Source organism: Salmo salar, chromosome ssa13 (genome assembly GCF_905237065.1).
Source record: "Salmo salar chromosome ssa13, Ssal_v3.1, whole genome shotgun sequence".
In the NCBI taxonomy this organism is placed as follows: Eukaryota; Metazoa; Chordata; class Actinopteri; order Salmoniformes; family Salmonidae; genus Salmo; species Salmo salar.
Window position 1 is genome coordinate 108,578,026 of NC_059454.1, and position 20,590 is coordinate 108,598,615.

A 20,590-nucleotide genomic window follows, 5' to 3' on the forward strand; every position below is an offset into this window, starting at 1 on the left:
ATCCCTTCCGCTCACTGTGTGTGCAGTACTATTTTAGATAACTGTTAGTCAAGTGACTTTAAACTTTTACCAATATTTTGCAGTTTACACCGTTTATGACACGACTAGCAGTATGTATTTTTCAGTATTCACAGTTGGTATTATACTGTAAGTATTCACCCCCCTTGAATTTTGTTTTCACATTTTGTTGCGTTATAAATTGGGATTTAAATATATATTTTTTGGGGGGGGGGGAGTAACATTTGGCTTAACGAATCGCATAATAAGTTACGTGGGCTGTGTGTGAAATAGTTAAGGGTTTACATGGTTTACATTCCTCTGTCCCCTGTCTGTAAGGCCCCTCAGTCTAGTAGTGAACGACTAACCCCTTCCTCCGTCCCCTATATTATACACCATGGGTTTACATGGTTTACATTCCTCTGTCCCCTATATTATACACCATCTGTAAGGTCCCTCAGTCTAGTAGTGAACGACTAACCCCTTCCTCTGTCCCCTATATTATACACCATCTGTAGGGTCCCTCAGTCTAGTAGTGAACGACTAACCCCTTCCTCTGTCCCCTATATTATACACCATCTGTAGGGTCCCTCAGTCTAGTAGTGAACGACTAACCCCTTCCTCTGTAAGGTCCCTCAGTCTAGTAGTGAACGACTAACCCCTTCCTCTGTCCCCTATATTATACACCATCTGTAACGTCCCTCAGTCTAGTAGTGAACAACTAACCCCTTCCTCTGTCCCCTATATTATACACCATCTGTAAGGCCCCTCAGTCTAGTAGTGAACGACTAACCCCTTCCTCTGTCCCCTATATTATACAACATCTGTAAGGACCCTCAGTCTAGTAGTGAACGACTAACCCCTTCCTCTGTAAGGTCCCTCAGTCTAGTAGTGAACGACTAACCCCTTCCTCTGTCCCCTATATTATACACCATCTGTAACGTCCCTCAGTCTAGTAGTGAACAACTAACCCCTTCCTCTGTCCCCTATATTATACACCATCTGTAAGGCCCCTCAGTCTAGTAGTGAACGACTAACCCCTTCCTCTGTCCCCTATATTATACAACATCTGTAAGGACCCTCAGTCTAGTAGTGAACGACTAACCCCTTCCTCTGTAAGGCCCCTCAGTCTAGTAGTGAACGACTAACCCCTTCCTCTGTCCCCTATATTATACAACATCTGTAAGGCCCCTCAGTCTAGTAGTGAACGACTAACCCCTTCCTCTGTCCCCTATATTATACACCATCTGTAAGGACCCTCAGTCTAGTTTTTTTTATTTCAAGGACAGATTCAACTACAAACGACCTACGAGCTTTTCGAAAGCCTCATTAAAGAATGGCAGTGATTGGTAGATGGGTAACAATAACAAATCAGACATTTGAATATGTCTTTAAGCATGGACAAGTTAATAATGATGCTGTGGATGATGTATTGAAATACCCAGACACATCAAAGATACAGTCATCCTCAGGGATTTCACCAGAAAGCCATTGGTGACTTTAAAACAGCTAGAGGCTGTGATGGGAGAAAACTGAGGATGGATCAACGACCTTGTAACGAGTGAAAAGAAAAATTCAAATATACAGAATACAAATATTCCAAAGCATGCATCTTGAATGCAACAAGGCACTAAAGTAATACAAAGGAATATACTTTTATGCCTAAATGCCAAGTCTGTTTTGGATAAATCCAACAAAACACATCACTGAGTAACTGCCTCCTTATTTTCAAGCATGGTGGTGGCTGCGTCATGTTATGGGTATGCTTGACATCGGTAAATACTGGGGAGTTTTTCAGGATAAAAAGAAACAGGATGAAGCTAAGCACAAGCAAAATCCTAGAGGAAAACCTGATTCAGTCTTCTTTCCATCAGACACTGGGAGATGAATTCACCTTTCAGCAGGACAACAACCTAAAACACAAGGCCAAATGTACACTGGAGTTACCAAGAAGACAGTGAATGTAACTGAGTGTCCTAGTTACAGTTTTGACTTAAATCAGTTTGAAAATCTATGGCATGACCTGAAAATGTCTGTCTAGCCATGATCCCCATCACTTTGACAGTGCTTGAAGAAATGGGAAAATAATACAGTATACAGTATTAGTGTTTATTTTGCAGTATTAGTGTTTATTATACAGTTTTCGTGTTTATTATACAGTATTAGTGTTTATTTTTCATTAATCATTACATAGTATTTTGTGTAGATCTTTGACAAAAAAATGTAATACATTTCAATCCCAATTTGTAACACAATAAAATGTGTGTGTGTGTGGGGGGGGTAAATACTTATGATAGGGCGTTTTTGATTATAGACTTACCTGTGTTTTGGAAAACAAACCGCTTTCATGTATCTTATTCTGTAAAGCCCAAGGACCCAGTAGCGGCCTCCAAGGAACCCAGGCCGGTCTGTAGCGCTGGGGGAACCAGTGAACCCCAGGCTGGGTTTACCTCTCACCCCAGGCAGAGACGGCACCAGGACCACGAGAAGGAAAGGAAGGAGCTCTTCTCCAAGCCACAAAATCAGGTTTCACCTACTGTATTACTAAGGAAAGGATGTTGCCTAGTGGACATATTTAGAAATTGAATGAGCAAATTCCACTTTCTGTAACAAAGTTCTTGGCTTACATTTACTTGCTTTCCCTCCTTCACTAACCCATAGTAGTATAATGATGTTCTATTTACATATTACATTCCAAAGAGATCAATTGGTAAAGAGATCAATCGACCAAAACAATTGAAATGCCATGGCAACGCCATTCAAGTTTCAAGTTTTATCGTCACATCCACAGTACAGTGAAATGCCTTTCTAGCCAGCTCTTAACCCAAGAGCAGTAATCAATAACAATGTATTACTAGAAATAACACAAGGTAGAACAAAAACACATGACTGGGAATCGGAGTTGATTTGACATGACTGGGAATCGGAGTTGATTTGACATGACTGGGAATCGAAGTTGATTTGACATGACTGTGAATCGGAGTTGATTTGACATGACTGGGAATCGGAGTTGATTTGACATGACTGGGAATCGGAGTTGATTTGACATGACTGGGAATCGGAGTTGATTTGACATGACTGGGAATCGGAGTTGATTTGACATGACTGTGAATCGGAGTTGATTTGACATGACTGGGAATCGGAGTTGATTTGACATGACTGGGAATCGGAGTTGATTTGACATGGCTGGGAATCGGAGTTGATTTGACATGGCTGGGAATCGGAGTTGATTTGACATGACTGGGAATCGGAGTTGATTTGACATGACTGGGAATCGGAGTTGATTTGACATGACTGGGAATCGGAGTTGATTTGACATGACTGGGAATCGGAGTTGATTTGACATGACTGGGAATCGGAGTTGATTTGACATGACTGGGAATCGGAGTTGATTTGACATGACTGGGAATCGGAGTTGATTTGACATGACTGGGAATCGGAGTTGATTTGACATGACTGGGAATCGGAGTTGATTTGACATGACTGTGCATCGGAGTTGATTTGACATGACTGGGAATCGGAGTTGATTTGACATGACTGGGAATCGGAGTTGATTTGACATGGCTGGGAATCGGAGTTGATTTGACATGACTGGGAATCGGAGTTGATTTGACATGGCTGGGAATCGGAGTTGATTTGACATGACTGGGAATCGGAGTTGATTTGACATGACTGGGAATCGGAGTTGATTTGACATGGCTGTGTTTTATCAGTTTCTTAATGAAAATATTCCTAGGGCTGTCTGCCCGGGAAAACTGATCAGTTGGGGGAGAAGGCCCTTGGTCAGGGAGGTGACCAAGAACCCAATGGTCCCTCTGACAGATCTCCAGAGGTCCTCTGTGGAGATGGGAGAATCTTCCAGAATGACAACCATCTCTGCACCACTCCACCAATCAGGCTTTTATGGTATAGTGGCCAGGCAGAAGCCACTCTTCAGTAAAAGGCACATGACAGCCCGCTTGGAGTTTGCCAAAAGGCACCTAAAGGACTCTAACCATGAGAAACAAGATTCTCTGGTCTGATGAAACCAAGATTGAACTCTTTGGCCTGAATGCCAAGCGTCACGTCTGGAGGAAACCAGGCACCATCCCTACGGTGAAGCATGGTGGTGGCGGCATCATGCTGTGGGTATGTTTTTCAGCCTCAAGGACTGGGAGACTAGTCAGGATCAAAGGAAAGATGAACAGAGCAAAGTACAGAGAGATCCTTGATGAAAACCTGCTCCAGAGCGCTCAGGACCTCAGACTGGGGCGAAGGTTCACCTTCCAACAGGACAACGACCCTAAGCACACAGCCAAGACAACGCAGGAGTGGCTTCGGGACAAGTCTCTGAATGTCCTTGAGTGGCCCACCCAGAGCCCGGACTTGAACCCGATCGAACATCTCTGGAGAGATCTGAAAATAGCTGTGCAGCGACGCTCCCCATCCAACCTGACAGAGCTTGAGAGGATCTGTAGAGAAGAATGGGAGAAACTCCCCAAATACAGGTGTACCAAGCTTGTAGCGTCACACCCAAGAAGACCCAATGCTGTATTTGCTGCTTCAACAAAGTACTGAGTAAAGAGTCTGAACACTTATGTAAATGTCCTAAATTTGCAAAATGTCTGTTTTGTCATTATGGGGTATTGTGTGTAGATTGATGAGGGGAAAAAACTATTGAATACATTTAAGAATAAGGCTGTAATTTCCGAATGCACTGTAATAAAATAACTGATCTAAAAAAAAAAGATTTTCCCTCATGAAAAATACCTCTACCCCCTACAAATATTGTCCATGTATTATAATCCACATAAGAATTCACACGAGGCACGCTGTAACCTGCACGCAGTCTAGATAGACTACTTTAACTGATGCCCAGTGGACCTGCAGTCTAACTTATTGTAACCTACAATCACTGCTTCCAGCTGCCGCCTGGCAGCCATTTTAAATATTATATAGACATTCAAATCCTCCTGCTGCAGGATTATTTTCCTCCTGTGACGAAATGGGTCGTATTAAGATCCGACATCTCTATGTGAGGTCTGAAGGGAAGTATGGGAGGGATTCCTGGCAGTATTATCAGGAAGCTAAATCAGGCTCGTCTCTTCTTTCAGATGCCTGAGAAGAGAGGGGAAAGTGGGGACCCAGAGCCTCACCTTGAGGGGGGGACCACCAGCAGTGACCTGATAGACCCTCCTCCCCCCAACCAGACACAGGTCAGCGGGGAGGGACAGAGGGCTACAGGGGTGCTGGGGGTGGAACAACCCTTCATCAAGCTCAGTCAGGAAGAGTACGGAGAGCATCACTCCTCTATCATGCACTGCAGGTAGGACGTCACCTTTAACGTTACACTGAACACCTGTTAAAGTCAGATTCTAGTGGAGTGGAACTCCTGATGAACACTGGTTTATTATTGATCTACGACAGTAGCTCTTAAGTGGTCAGACATACTAATCGCCGGAATATACTGAGTAAGTAGACACTTTCCACTGTCAGATATCTGTTCTCCTTACTGAGCCAAACAGAGCTGTACTGCCCTGGTTACACATCCACCATAGTAACAGAGCTGTACTGCCCTGGTTACACATCCACCATAGTAACAGAGCTGTACTGCCCTGGTTACACATCCACCATAGTAACAGAGCTGTACTGCCCTGGTTACACATCCACCATAGTAACAGAGTTGTACTGCCCTGGCTTGGTACATATCCACCATAGTAACAGAGCTGTACTGCCCTGGTTACCCATCCACCATAGTAACAGAGCTGTACTGCCCTGGTTACACATCCAGCATAGTAACAGAGCTGTACTGCCCTGGTTACACATCCACCATAGTAACAGAGCTGTACTGCCCTGGCTTGGTACATATCCACCATAGTAACAGAGCTGTACTGCCCTGGTTACCCATCCACCATAGTAACAGAGCTGTACTGCCCTGGTTACACATGTAACAGAGCTGTACTGCCCTGGCTTGGTACATATCCACCATAGTAACAGAGCTGTACTGCCCTGGTTACACATCCACCATAGTAACAGAGCTGTACTGCCCTGGTTACACATCCACCATAGTAACAGAGCTGTACTGCCCTGGTTACACATCCACCATAGTAACAGAGCTGTACTGCCCTGGTTACACATCCACCATAGTAACAGAGCTGTACTGCCCTGGTTACACATCCACCATAGTAACAGAGTTGTACTGCCCTGGTTACCCAGCCACCATAGTAACAGAGCTGTACTGCCCTGGTTACACATCCACCATAGTAACAGAGCTGTACTGCCCTGGTTACACATCCACCATAGTAACAGAGCTGTACTGCCCTGGTTACACATCCACCATAGTAACAGAGCTGTACTGCCCTGGTTACACATCCACCATAGTAACAGAGCTGTACTGCCCTGGTTACACATCCACCATAGTAACAGAGCTGTACTGCCCTGGCCGTGGAACCATGCTGGAAAGGACCATGTGAAAATAAAATATCCGAGCTGGAAGTGGTGTTGGAGGCACTCTTTCCTCTCGTTAAAAAAAAAGATATATCCCAATGCCCCAGGGCAGTGATTGGGGACATTGCCCTGTGTAGGGTGCCGTCTTTCAGATGGGACGTTAAACGGGTGTCCTGAGTCTCTGAGGTCATTAAAGATCCCATGCCACTTATCGTAAGAGTAGGGGTGTTAACCCCTGGTGTCCTGGCTAAATTCCCAATCTGTCCCTCATACCATCATGGCCACCTAATCATCCCCAGCTTCCAATTGGCTCATTCATCCCTGTAACTCCTCCCTAGGTCTTTTGTAGTAAATGAGAATGTGTTCTCAGTCAACTGACCTGGTCAGGTGAAATTGTGAAAAGGGTATTAATGAGGTCCAGCTCCGTCGTGTATCTTCACTGTTTCTCCTGTCTCCGGGTCCCAGGGTGGACTGCTCAGGGAGGAGAGTAGCCAGTTTGGACGTGGACGGAGTCATCAAGGTGTGGTCCTTCAACCCCATCATGCAGACCAAGGCCACCATCATGTCCAAGTCCCCTCTGCTGTCTCTGGAGTGGGCCACCAAGCCTGACAGACTGGTATGACCTTTGACCTTAACACAGCTTCTCTAACCCTCTGCTGTCTCTGGAGTGGGCCACCAAGCCTGACGGACTGGTATGACCTTTGACCTTAACACAGCTTCTCTAACCCTCTGCTGTCTCTGGAGTGGGCCACAAAGCCTGACAGACTGCTATGACCTTTGACCTTAACACAGCTTCTCTAACCCTCTGCTGTCTCTGGAGTGGGCCACCAAGCCTGACAGACTGGTATGACCTTTGACCTTAACACAGCTTCTCTAACCCTCTGCTGTCTCTGGAGTGGGCCACCAAGCCTGACAGACTGGTATGACCTTTGACCTTAACACAGCTTCTCTAACCCTCTGCTGTCCCTGGAGTGGGCCACCAAGCCTGACAGACTGGTATGACCTTTGACCTTAACACAGCTTCTCTAACCCTCTGCTGTCTCTGGAGTGGGCCACCAAGCCTGACAGACTGGTATGACCTTTGACCTTAACACAGCTTCTCTAACCCTCTGCTGTCTCTGGAGTGGGCCACCAAGCCTGACAGACTGGTATGACCTTTGACCTTAACACAGCTTCTCTAACCCTCTGCTGTCTCTGGAGTGGGCCACCAAGCCTGACGGACTGGTATGACCTTTGACCTTAACACAGCTTCTCTAACCCTCTGCTGTCTCTGGAGTGGGCCACCAAGCCTGACGGACTGGTATGACCTTTGACCTTAACACAGCTTCTCTAACCCTCTGCTGTCTCTGGAGTGGGCCACCAAGCCTGACGGACTGGTATGACCTTTGACCTTAACACAGCTTCTCTAACCCTCTGCTGTCTCTGGAGTGGGCCACCAAGCCTGACGGACTGGTATGACCTTTGACCTTAACACAGCTTCTCTAACCCTCTGCTGTCTCTGGAGTGGGCCACCAAGCCTGACGGACTGGTATGACCTTTGACCTTAACACAGCTTCTCTAACCCTCTGCTGTCTCTGGAGTGGGCCACCAAGCCTGACGGACTGGTATGACCTCTGACCTAAACACAGCACATCAGGGTTATGTTCATTAGGGTACATCCTAGCAAAAACCAAAAATGTCTTATTGGACAAGTCCCAGTTGTCCCTTCCTGTTTCAGTCTGTTTTCTTCCCATCTTATTGGACAAGTCCCAGTTGTCCCTTCCTGTTTCAGTCTGTTTTCTTCCCATCTTATTGGACAAGTCCCAGTTGTCCCTTCCTGTTTCAGTCTGTTTTCTTCCCATCTTATTGGACAAGTCCCAGTTGTCCCTTCCTGTTTCAGTTGGGTGTGTAATGAACAGGTCAGGTCTATGTTTACATGAGGTAGTTATGGCATCCTCAGTCCTCAGCTCCCTGTTCTCTGACTGTTTGCAGAATGAGGTGGGAAAGTGGAAACCCCAGTCAGTAATTACCGTCTTTGGTCTTGCATCCTTTTATAGCTGTTACTGGGCAGTGGTGTGGGCACGGTGAGGCTGTACGACACTGACGCTAAGAAGAACCTATATGAGATGGCCATAGATGAGACTCATCAACGGTAAGCTAAAGTGCCTCTCTTATTCAGAGTGATTTGACAAAGCATCATGGTTGGAATAATGGATATCTGTAGCAGAAGTCTTCCACGTCTCATCAGAGGGGTGGATTCCCAGACACAGATTAAGTCTGGTCCTGGACAACAACAACAATTCTATGGAGATTTTCCATCTTAATCTGTCTGCTAAACCAGCCTGTAGAGGTTTAATAATGGAAGGTATTACTGTACTGACTGATCTGTCTGGTGTCTCCTGTCCTGTTCCTGTGTGGTGTTGTGTAGCATCCTGTCCCTGGCCTGTAGCCCCAGTGGGACGTCCTTTGTGTGTTCTGCAGCAGCACACGCCGGGCCTGGGCGCTCTGGGAGTGTGACAGAGACAGTACCACGGCTTCCCAATCCCCTCTCTGTCTCTGGACAGCTGCTGCTCTGGGACACCAAGACTGTCAAACAGCAGGTACTGCTGTAGGAAACACGTCACCCGAACACGTGTACCATGTCACCCGAACACGTGTATGATGTCACCCAAGCACGAGTCCTGTCGCCCAAACACGTGTACTATGTCACCCGAACACGTGTACTATGTCACCCGAACACGTGTACTATGTCACCCGAACACGTGTACTATGTCACCCGAACACGTGTACTATGTCACCCGAACACGTGTACTATGTCACCCGAACACGTGTACTATGTCACCCGAACACGTGTACTATGTCACCCGAACACGTGTACTATGTCACCCGAACACGTGTACTATGTCACCCGAACACGTGTACTATGTCACCCGAACACGTGTACTATGTCACCCGAACACGTGTACTATGTCACCCAAACACCCAAGTCCTTGTGGAGGAGGAGCATTTCTATAATTTTTCTCATTCACCAGTGTTGCTTCCAGTTATCGTTTAAAGTTGAAGGGGGCAACTCGATGCTATTGTTCTGAGATCAGGAACTTTATTTAGCTAAAACATTGTCGAAATGCATCACAGTTATATATAGGTAAATATTATATTATAGATAGAATTTATAGATATGTACTATATATTATAGATAGAATTTATAAATATGTACTATGTATTATAGAAATCTTTCACATGTATACTCTACCCGTCTGAAGTTAAAGCCCTGTAGCCTCATTCATGTCTTTCCCCTCACTGAACCATGTGACGTCTCCATGTCCTATCCTATCGTCCTCAGCTTCAGTTCTCTCTGGAGCCTGGTCCAGTAGCCATCAACTGTACAGCCTTCAACCACAACGGAAACCTACTGGTAACTGGAGCTGCTGATGGAGTAATTAGACTGTTCGGTAAGTCGATTTATTTACTCTCACTCCTTTTGTTGACTTGTGCTTAATGGAGATTTGATGTGAGGTGAAATAGATGACGTGGGAACATTTCTCCTATGAATAGTCTCTTCATAATGCATTATAATGCATTGACATACTGTAGGCACTAATAACTAGATCTCGGAGTTGACATAGCTGACTGCAATGAGGTCTCTGAGTGAAGACGAGGCTGTGAATATAGAATTACTAGAATGAAAAATGCCCCTCATTGACTTCAATGGAGATTGCTGTTCTAATAATAATATTTCTATGCGTGTTAACATGTGCCTCTATTTTCTCTCTGTCCTCCAGACATGCATCACTATGGCTGTGCTATGAGCGGTTATAACATGTTCTTACCGTTGCTCCTCTTCAGACATGCAGCGCTATGATTGTACTATGAGCTGTTATAACATGTCTCTATTTTCCAGACATGCAGCATTATGACTGTGCTATGAGCTGTTATAACATGTCTCTCTCTATTTTCCAGAAATGCAGCACTATGACTGTGCTATGAGCTGTTATAACATGTGCTTATCTCCCTATTCTCTCTAGACATGCAGCGTTATGACTGCGCTATGAGCTGTTATAACATGTGCTTATCTCCCTATTCTCTCTAGACATGCAGCGTTATGACTGCGCTATGAGCTGTTATAACATGTGCTTATCTCCCTATTCTCTCTAGATATGCAGCGTTATGACTGCGCTATGAGCTGGAGGGCCCACGATGGCGAGGTGTACAGTGTTGAGTTCAGCTATGATGAGAATACAGTGTTCAGTATCGGAGAGGACGGCAAGGTAACTGAACTCAGGTCGTAAGACAGTAGTAACATGCTACTAACACAGTTGTTTAAAAATATATATATATATATATATATATATATATTTAACTTTTATTTAACTAGACAAGTCAGTTAAGAACAAATTCTTATTTACAATGACGGCCTACACCGGCCAAACCCGGGCGACGCTGGGCCAATTTTGCACCACCTTATGGGACTCCCAATCACAGCCGGTTGTGATACAGCCTGAATTCGAACCAGGGTGTAACATGGTAGTAACATGGTAGTGAGACTGTAGTAACATGGTAGTAAATGGTAGTAACATGGTAGTAACATGGTAGTGAGACTGTAGTAACATGGTAGTAACGTGGTAGTAACATGGTAGTAACATGGTAGTAACATGGTAGTAACATGGTAGTGAGACTGTAGTAACATGGTAGTAACGTGGTAGTAACGTGGTAGTAACATGGTAGTGACATGGTAGTAACATGGTAGTGAGACTGTAGTAACGTGGTAGTAACGTGGTAGTAACATGGTAGTAACATGGTAGTAACATGGTAGTAACATGGTAGTAACATGGTATTGTCACACTAGTAACAAAGTCGTAACGTAATAGTATGTGATTATAAGTGGCTCTGGATAAGATAAGTGTCTGCTAAATGACTAACATGTCAATGTTACAATCACTTAACAGTAGTAACATGGTCACTTACTGTAACATGTTAGCCTGTAACAGTAGTAACATGATCACTTACTGTAACATGTTAGCCTGTAACAGTAGTAACATGGTCACTTACTGTAACATGTTAGCCTGTAACAGTAGTAACATGATCACTTACTGTAACATGTTAGCCTGTAACAGTAGTAACATGGTCACTTACTGTAACATGTTAGCCTGTAACAGTAGTAACATGATCACTTACTGTAACATGTTAGCCTGTAACAGTAGTAACATGGTCACTTACTGTAACATGTTAGCCTGTAACAGTAGTAACATGGTCACTTACTGTAACATGTTAGCCTGTAACAGTAGTAACATGGTCACTTACTGTAACATGTTAGCCTGTAACAGTAGTAACATGATCACTTACTGTAACATGTTAGCCTGTAACAGTAGTAACATGATCACTTACTGTAACATGTTAGCCTGTAACAGTAGTAACATGATCACTTACTGTAACATGTTAGCCTGTAACAGTAGTAACATGGTAACACAGACAGAAGGGGGGGACCTAGTCAGTGGTACAACTGAATGCATTCAACTGAAATGTGTCTTCCTCATTTAACCCAACCCCAACCTCTGTATCAGTAACATAGTAATCAGGTGGTAATCCCTGTAATTACATCTGTTCCAGTTTATCCAGTGGAACATCCACCGGTGTGGAGTGAAGCAGTCAGAGAACTCCCTGCCCCAGGATGCAACGGGGCCCTTTGTCCTGTCTGGCTACAGTGGATACAAGCAGGTCCAGGTGCCACGTGGACGGCTGTTCGCCTTCGACTCCGAGGGACAACATGTCCTCACCTGCTCCAATAACGGAGGACTCATCTACAGGGTAAGGCTGCTTCGAGTTTTTTTATACGTCCCAAATGGCACCCTTTTCCCTTTATAGGGCACTACTTTTGACCAGGGCCCATAGGGGTAGTAGTGTACTATGTAGGGAATAGGGTGTCATTTAGGACAAAATGTTTAATAAAACCTAAGGTAAGGCTGTTTTAGAGCAGTTGCTCTCAGACCTCTCCTCAAGGACCCCCCCCCCAGATGTTTCACAGTTTGTGTTGTAGCCCTGAACGAGCTCACATGACTGACCTGGTCAAGGGCTTGATGATTTAGTTGACATGTTAAATCAGGTGTGCCAGCTCTGGAATAGATCAAACACATGGAACAGATGAGGGTCCCCAAGGAAAGGTTTGAGAACAACAACAATTATTATTATCAATTTATTTAAAAAAAATATATATATATTTTCGTAATTTTTATGCATCTATGTAGATACAAAAACATTTAGGGAGATGTGGAGGAGATAAGGTCAGAAGGTGCTTTGCAAGGGTGGACCCTGCTCTTCTGTGGTGTATTCACTTGGAACCAAACGGAAGCAAACGGGGAGTAAACGTTTTTCATTGCGAAACGTTTTTCCTACAGAAACAGACGAATGAATACACCCCTTGGCAGTAGCATAGAGCTCCCTGGACCATAACTCAGTACTACGGTTTTAGTAATGCCAGCCTATACGGAATACATTTTTTTCAATGCTTGTCTTTCATAATTTGATCAGTTATACTTGGATGTGTAGTGTCGGCGTTTGTTGCTGGCATGTCATCCCTAAGTTTGCTAATCTTGCCAATTAACGAAATCATTAAAGTAATTGGTAATATCAGTGGGTTTTGTGATGAATAGCCATCTGATTCAATGAATGATGGAGCTGAGTTTGCCTTTTTGCCCAGAATTTCATTTAAGATGCTCCAAAGCTTTTTACCATCATTGTTTATATCATTTATCATTGTTTCATAGTAACGTTTCTTATTTTTTATTTAGTTTAGTCACACGATTTCTCAATTTGCAGTACGTTTGCCAATCGGTTGTGCAGCCAGACTTATTTGCCGTTCCTTTTGCCTCATCCCCTCTCAACCATACAATGTTTAAATTACTCATCAATCCACTGGGATTTAACCGTTTTAAAGGTCATTTTCTTAATGGGTGCACGCTTATTAGTCACTGGAATAAGTTATTTCATAAGTGTGTCAAGTGCAGCATCTGGTTGCTCCTCATTACAAACCACAGACCAACAAATATTCTTTACATCAACAACATAGGAATCACTACAATACTTATTGTATGACCTCTTATACACTATATTAGGCCCAGCCTTTGGAACTTTGGTTTTCCTAGATATGGCTGCTATATTGTGATCACTACATCCGATGGATTTGGATACTGCTTTCAAGCAAATTTCTGCTAAAATTAGTAAAGATGTGATCAATACATGTTGATGATTTCATTCCTGTGCTGTTTGTAACTACTCTGGTAGGTTGACTGATAACCTGAACCAGGATGCAGGCACTGGTTACAGTTTAAAGCTTTAGCTTGAGTGGGCAGCTTGATGAAAGCTAATGTCAATATTGTAATCATCCAGAAAATATACCTCTCTGTTGATATTACATACATTATCAAGCATTTCACACGTGTTATCCAGATACTGACTGTTAGCACTTGGTGGTCTATAGTAGCTTCCCACCAGAAGGGGCTTTAGGTGAGGCAGATGAACCATATTACTTCAACAGTATTTTACATTAGAACCTCTCTAAGCTTGTGGTTCTGAATATAAACAACAACACCTCCTCCTTTGGCATTTCTGTCTTTTCTGTAGATGTTATAACCTTGTGTTGCTACCACTGTATCATCAAAGGTATTATCTAAGTGAGTTTCAGAGATTGTCAGAATATGAATGGCTTTTATATTTTTTTTACCCCCTTTTTCTCCCCATACCGTTATTAACATCCAAGAACCTTATATGTTATGTTTAGAGGGAGACCGGCACTGACAGCCAAATACACCATCAAAACGTCAGTCGATTCTCAATTTACGATACGATTATAGAAACATAAATCCCTTTACTTCCATATGACATCAAAATGATTTCACAAATGCAAAATATACACTTACTGTTTGTACAGTTTTAACCGGGTTTATTTTTCTTTTACAACATTTTTCTGACGTCTGTTACACACAGGAGTTCGGAACATGCTAGATCAGTGGTATCCAATTTTCGAGCCTTGGGTCGCAGAGCTTCATGGGAGTTTTGAGTACCACTCGGTAGGAAGTCAGCAACTCGATTCGCTTAGTTTGGAGGTCCAACTAGAGGGCGGAAAAGGCACTACGCCTCGCTCAAAGTTTGAATTAGGACAACACTCCCACTTCATATGGCTCGCAGGATCGCTCAAAACGGAGGCTGTTGGGATTGTGTGTGTGTGTGTGTGGCTGTTCACCCATCACTAATACAAATATCCTGCATGAGAGTGAAACCTATTATTTGTGGACTACCACATGAATTTAACACCATGAGTAATGGAACATCAGCTTCTCCTGACGCTGTGAACCGTTATATATTATAGTCTCTGCTGTGAAGTGAACAGATCTCATTAAGACTGGATGTCATGCAGGAGATGTGTGTTAGTGACGGGTCAGTGGAGCCATTCCCCACTCACAACAAGCAGAATATCTGTGTGTAGTAAACATGGTAGCAACAGTACATTTTACATTAGTCATTTAGCAGACACCTCTTATCCAGAGCAACTTACTGTTAGTCCGTCTTAAAGCTGGAATACAGAGTGGTGAAACTGCCATGTCCTTTTTGTTTGCGAGATTTCAACAACAACGAACTTGTTTTCCCTCTGACATCATCGCACGTCACTGCATGCTGGGAAAGAGCAGCAGAGTGTGTACTATGAGTTTGTTTTACCTAGAGGCGACTCCTCCTTTCATAAACAAAACGATAAGAAATGTTCCTGGGGTTACCAGACGCTTCCCTTAACGGGGATTCCATCTTTAAGACGTAGTCATAGTAAGTACATTTTCCCTCGATTTTATAAGTAGCTATCGACAAGCGTGAGTGCGAACAAGGCGAGGGAGTTTTTGCTGTTGCCCTGACTAAGTCTGTGTGTGTGTGTGTGTCTCTTGTCTTCACCAGCTGAACAGCACCAGTGATAGTGGTCTGGAGAAGGTTCTACCATTGGGGGGCCACAAGGCCCCTGTGGTCACAGTGGACTGGTGCTCTGCCATGGACTGTGGCACCTGCCTCACCGCATCCATGGATGGAAAGATCAAACTCAGCACGTTACTGGCACAGAAATCCTGATTGGTCAAATTGAAAGTCCCGAGGGAGGGTTCCTCATTGGAGGGAAGCATTTTATCACACTATTGAAGCCGATGTATTCTACAGTAGCATACGTCTTAAATGTAATACTTTGTACTGACCTAAGGCAGTCCACAACATATCATGGATGAAACAGGGCTTTAGAAAGTCATAATAGGATATTAATAAATTAGAATAACATCAACTCATTCCTTACCTGCAAGTGGTGTTCAGTCCATGTGAGAGACCATGTTATATTTGACGTAGTACAGAAGTTGTGCCTATAAAATCTTAAACTGGTTGTTCTGAGAATTGAACCGTGAGGGGAAATAAAACTTGAGATGCCAATGCACCTGTCCTCGGCCGAACACCATGCAGACGTGGGACCATTTCTTGCTTTTCTCAGTTTGACGCAGTACGGCAACTCCTGGTCAAGGGCTGTTTGTTTAATCATGTATGTATAATTGCTTGTTATTATGACAATAAATAATTTGTAGATAGCCCTGTATTAGTGTTTTCTCCTGTCGTTATGGTTCCATTTGGTGTCGGGGGGATAAAAAAAAAATCACCTGGATTTAAATACAGTTATACTTCACTAGACCCAAATATGGGCAATAGATCTCAGAACATTGGAATCATCCAAACTTACAGCATATGGAAGAAGACAACGCAGACACAAGAGCTACATATGTAAATCAAAACCTGGGGTGATCTTCTTCATGCACTTCCTCTCACATTATTAGGCTGACCAGTATCATCTCAGAGGAGGAGTGCTGGTCTGGGATCAGTTGGGACCTGATCCTAAAACAGAAGTTTTGTGGGTACTGGACAAGATCCCTAACTTACTTTAATGAGTTACCTGGACATCAAGTCTGGTAAACACACTGCATAACAAATAATGTTCTGCTCTTCATGAAACTTGTCTTTAGAACTAACTTCACTCAATGCAAATTAATGATTCCTCTTACAATCTGTTTCCTACCATTGGATTCTCTTAAACACAGATAACTAACAAGCATGTCATTGTGATCGTACACTTTATTAAACCAGGTTCTGTGAGATCTTACTGCTTATAAGGCGTTACTGAATTCACTAGATGTTATGTGCACTTGAGATATAAAATATAAGCTGTTATAAACAATACAAACGTCCGGCTATTAGAGTAGTTAATGGGGGAATCATTTTGTGCTGTTCTTAAGTAATCAAGATACTGAAATTCCCCTGTCATTCAGATTTTACTTGTTTGGCCCTTCATGTTCAGTGTCCAAATCCAAGACCTAGACATTCTGCTTTTCAAACCATTTTCACGTAACCAACACAACAATGCAAGTTCTCTTAGGAAGATATGGCTGGTCTCCTACGAGTATTTCCCTTCCTGAGATGTGGCTTTTACACCAGCTGAGTCTTCAACAAGACTCTTCAATCTCCCAAGGTGATGCAGGGCCCTAAAACAAAACAAGATCGTTATTTAAAAATGGCTTTATGTGACAGCGCATCATGGGTCTTTAAAAAAAAAAATATATATACATTTAGTCTACTGTCTTATTCCAGATATATATATGTGTAAGTACTGTACCTCTTTAATGATTGTCCACCTAGTCCAGCGTCATAGTCATCTGACATCTGTAATTCAGACAATGGTATAACTGCTCTGGTTCACATCAGTTATGTCAGGAAAAAATAGATTCCTAACTAGAAACCAGATTAGTTGAAGTCTACACATCATTCATCTCATTCTCAGTACCTTTATCATCAGTGGTTTTGTGGCGTCCTCCAACGTTGGTGTTTGGTATGGTGTTGAACCATTCTCCAAGGTTACTTCCTTTTCTGTTGTGTCATTCTTCAGATTGACTTGTTGCTCCACGGTTTGAAGGCTAAACAGCATTTGTTTGAGGGCCTCCACCGGACCAGGGTGTTTCCTGCTGCTGTAGCCCGACGAACATGAGCCTGAGGCAGCCTGCACCACAGGCACAACATGGAAGATGGGGGGAGTTAGGATACAAGTACATGGCTCTGAGGTACAATATATCCATCTCTCAAATCAGAATTCTTAGTTAAAACGTTACACGGACTAAGGAATCATCTCATCAAGGAGCATTTTGTATAGACCTCGTCTTTCCTGTCTCTCAGAGGCTCTGTGGTGATCAGTGTGTCTTCTGCACCCCCTACAGGCACTGGTGATTTACTGCAGGGAGAGAAGCAGAGAATTTAGCAAAGCCTTCTGTGAAATTATAGCTCAAAAATAGTTGACTTTACTAAAGTAGATTCTACAAAACATATCCTACTTAATATTTGTAATGTATCTTAATTAATTAAACTTAATCTTCCTTTTGTATTTGTACATGTCACCACTTTTTGACTAGCACTCACAATGTGATGGCAGGGTTGTCCCAAGAGCGATCAGCCTCGAGGACATCCTCTGAACCACCAGGGCTGTGTCCCATGTCCTTCTGCAGCTGGCTGGTCAGGTCTAGTGAAGGTGAGTTCTGCAGCTGGCTGTTAGTGTTTAGGCCTAACGAAGGAGAGTTAAGGACCTTCTCTGCCTTCAAGATCAAACTCTCGATCTTATCATCTGTGAAGAAACACAGTGGACAGCTCTTATGCAACTTTTACAATACATGAAAATACCAGTGTACTGTAACTGTAAACTGAGGACTAAGTCTGGACAAATTAATACAGGCCCTGGGTGTTGTTTAGACATGCAGAATGTTTATTATACCTCCGAAGAGCTTGTCGGAATCAGTGCTCCGTTCTCCCTCTGCAGCTAAAGCTAGCCGCTCTGCAAACTGTAGTCTGAACTCCCTCAGTGTCCTGTGATCAGCCTCTCCTCTGAGAAGTTGTTGCCTGTCATCATCAGAACCAGAGACATCCTCAAGATGGCCGCCGTTACTGTCCTTCTGTCCTTCCTTTAGCTCCTCATAGGAAGCCTCCAGCTCGCCCAGCCAGGAGGGAGGTCTAGGAGATGGGGGCAAGGTCTGGGTCGGGCCCCAGCCCCTATGCTGTGTCTTTTTATGAGACTCTGACAACTCTATATTAGTGGTGGGAATGTCTTTGGGAACATTGTTACACTCCTGGAGCCAGGCGGGGTACTTCAGGTCAGGAATGCTGGTGACCCCAGAGAAATCCATCTCAGACTTTTGGCTGGTCAGCCAGCGAGGGTAGTCACGGTGGGGGGAGAAAGGGCCTGTGGTCTGGTGGTAGAGACCATGCTGGGGCCACAGGCTCCCCTTCACTCTAGGGCCTGTGAAGGGCTCTGTATTTTGGGTTTCCCCTGCTTGAGTTCCAGCTCTGGACTGGTACAGCTTGTGAGGAGTGTTGTGAGGGACAGAGTAGTGCAGGCAGCGTTTAATATGAGAGCTACTGTTAGGTCTAGGCCTCCTAGAGGACCAGGAGTTAGAGTGGGAGCTCTGCCCCAGGGGGTAGTCCCCAGACTGGGTGAGGAAAGCAGAGGTGCGAGTCACGGGTAGGGAGCCATCACAGGGGAGCACCAACAGGTCGTCGGTGGTCAGGCTGATGCAGTCTGAGGCTCCACGGTGACCAGAACCCACAGGAAGATTCAGGAAGTCCAGCTCCCTGTCTGTTAGTCTCTCTCTAAGAACTGGGAACCATGAACAAGACTATTATATGATACACCGTTACAGTATACAATCAAAGTGGCTAATTATTGTACATTAATTAAGATCCAAGTAACACTTGATAAAAGTATTATGTTTTATCTCCATATTCAAACAGCTTTGGACAAATAAAAGTTAAGCATTTCATAATTGAGGACAAAAACCTAAATCTTTACCATCTTTATTCCTGAACTCAGTTCTGGGCAAAGCAGAACTTATCAGCCTTTTCCGGAGCTGCAGTCTTCCGGTAGAAGTTTCAGAAGTGTTCAGGCTTCTGTCAAAGTCTGCAATGTAGGCTTCCAGGGCCTCAGTAGCCGATTCATAGTCCCGGTCCCGGTATCTGATACCGGTGAGAGACAGATCGTTGTTCCTCAGGGTGCCTCGCAGGTGTCCGGAACTAGACAACAAGGAGGTCACGGTTGACTCCGGAGAAAAGATACCGTCACTTTGGCCGGAAGTCATTCTGTCAAACAAACTGATATGTTGTAAAGTTAAATAGTTTCTTATTTTAGCTTGTCAGATATCCAAGTTACACTACTATAAACTGATCGTAAAGAACCCATGCGTTTATCTGGCTAGAGGAGGTGGGGTAGCTCCAATCTGACTTGTAACGGGATAAATCAAAAAACAACCCGCCGAAAGTTTGTACTTGCTGACTGTAAAATAAAATGTTAACTTCAACGTCAGTTTTTTGTTGTTGTCGTACTCTTGCCGGTTTTACTTGCTTGTTAAACTATTAAGTAAATAATTTAAACGATAGGAAACGTGTTATAAACTTACCGGTAAACATTAGTTAGCTAGCTCCTCTAGTTGAGTTGGTTCGTAGCTAACAAGCAGTCCGTCACTAGTTACCACAAAGTCAGAAACCCCACCCATTTCTTACATTTCTCTTCTTAAAATGTGATTTTTAAACCTAAGCATAGGCTAAACCACACTGCTAACGTTATGCCTAACATTAAATAAGACCAAAATATATATATATATATATATTTATTTTTTTAACGATATAGCCACTTGACGTTGAGGCTAGCAGCAGCAAACGTGTTGGCCAACAGGAAATATTCCATGCGTTTTCACGCCACAGCGGCTGGACGCATCAGAGGTATAAAATAAGGTTTCAGGGGTATAAAATAAGGTTTCAGAGGTATAAAAGAAGGTTTTATTCTATTACAGTCTTCCACTGTGATGATGAAGTATGGCGTGTTCTGACAAATTGTTCATTCACGTCATTATGCATAGAAGAGAGTCTACCTCTCTACACTGTTCAATCAAATGGCATGAATGTTCACAATTACAGCGGTACAGTTTGGAATATATTGCAATGAATTGCCAATACATTTTTATATAATGGTGATCATTATTAGGTTATTTCAAATAAAAGTTTATTCGTCACATGCGCCGAATACAACAGATGTAGTAGACCTCACAGTGAAATGCTTACTTACAAGCCCTTAACCAACAATGCAGTTAAA

At 43.6% G+C, this 20,590-nt stretch overlaps 2 protein-coding genes across 4 annotated transcripts in view; one reads left to right on the forward strand and one right to left on the reverse strand.

Moving 5' to 3' along the window:
• wdr91 (WD repeat domain 91) overlaps window positions 1–16,004 on the forward strand; it is a 24,441-nt gene extending 8,437 nt beyond the window's left edge. For both annotated transcript variants that reach the window (XM_014138976.2, XM_014138975.2), the window contains exons 8-16: window positions 2,365–2,523; window positions 5,091–5,302; window positions 6,889–7,039; window positions 8,460–8,554; window positions 8,831–9,002; window positions 9,746–9,854; window positions 10,558–10,670; window positions 12,010–12,207; window positions 15,340–16,004. In XM_014138976.2, coding sequence (XP_013994451.1) covers window positions 2,365–2,523; window positions 5,091–5,302; window positions 6,889–7,039; window positions 8,460–8,554; window positions 8,831–9,002; window positions 9,746–9,854; window positions 10,558–10,670; window positions 12,010–12,207; window positions 15,340–15,507 — 1,377 coding nt within the window. In that variant the 3' untranslated portion in view covers window positions 15,508–16,004. The remainder of the gene's footprint in view (window positions 1–2,364; window positions 2,524–5,090; window positions 5,303–6,888; window positions 7,040–8,459; window positions 8,555–8,830; window positions 9,003–9,745; window positions 9,855–10,557; window positions 10,671–12,009; window positions 12,208–15,339) is intronic.
• A 520-nt stretch (window positions 16,005–16,524) lies between these two features.
• On the reverse strand, window positions 16,525–20,143 carry cssa13h18orf54 (chromosome ssa13 C18orf54 homolog). Of its 2 annotated transcripts, none has more exons than XM_014138974.2 (8): window positions 19,899–20,143; window positions 19,295–19,581; window positions 18,224–19,102; window positions 17,875–18,076; window positions 17,614–17,689; window positions 17,249–17,461; window positions 17,081–17,127; window positions 16,525–16,949 (listed from the first exon to the last, which is right to left on the reverse strand). In XM_014138974.2, exons 2-8 carry the CDS (start codon window positions 19,578–19,580, stop codon window positions 16,862–16,864), a joined length of 1,791 nt encoding a protein of 596 aa, XP_013994449.1. In that variant the 5' UTR covers window position 19,581; window positions 19,899–20,143; the 3' UTR covers window positions 16,525–16,861.
• Window positions 20,144–20,590: the final 447 nt, after the last annotated feature.

Bases quoted from the DNA above. Each gene is read 5' to 3' on its own strand.
- cssa13h18orf54 (XM_014138974.2), bottom strand. From the start codon at position 19,580: ATGACTTCCGGCCAAAGTGACGGTATCTTTTCTCCGGAGTCAACCGTG. The intron at 19,103-19,294 runs GTAAAGATTTAG...CATGGTTCCCAG, and splicing joins TGAGTTCAGGAATAAAGATG to TTCTTAGAGAGAGACTAACA. The intron at 17,690-17,874 runs GTGAGTGCTAGT...CTCTCCCTGCAG, and splicing joins GACAACCCTGCCATCACATT to TAAATCACCAGTGCCTGTAG.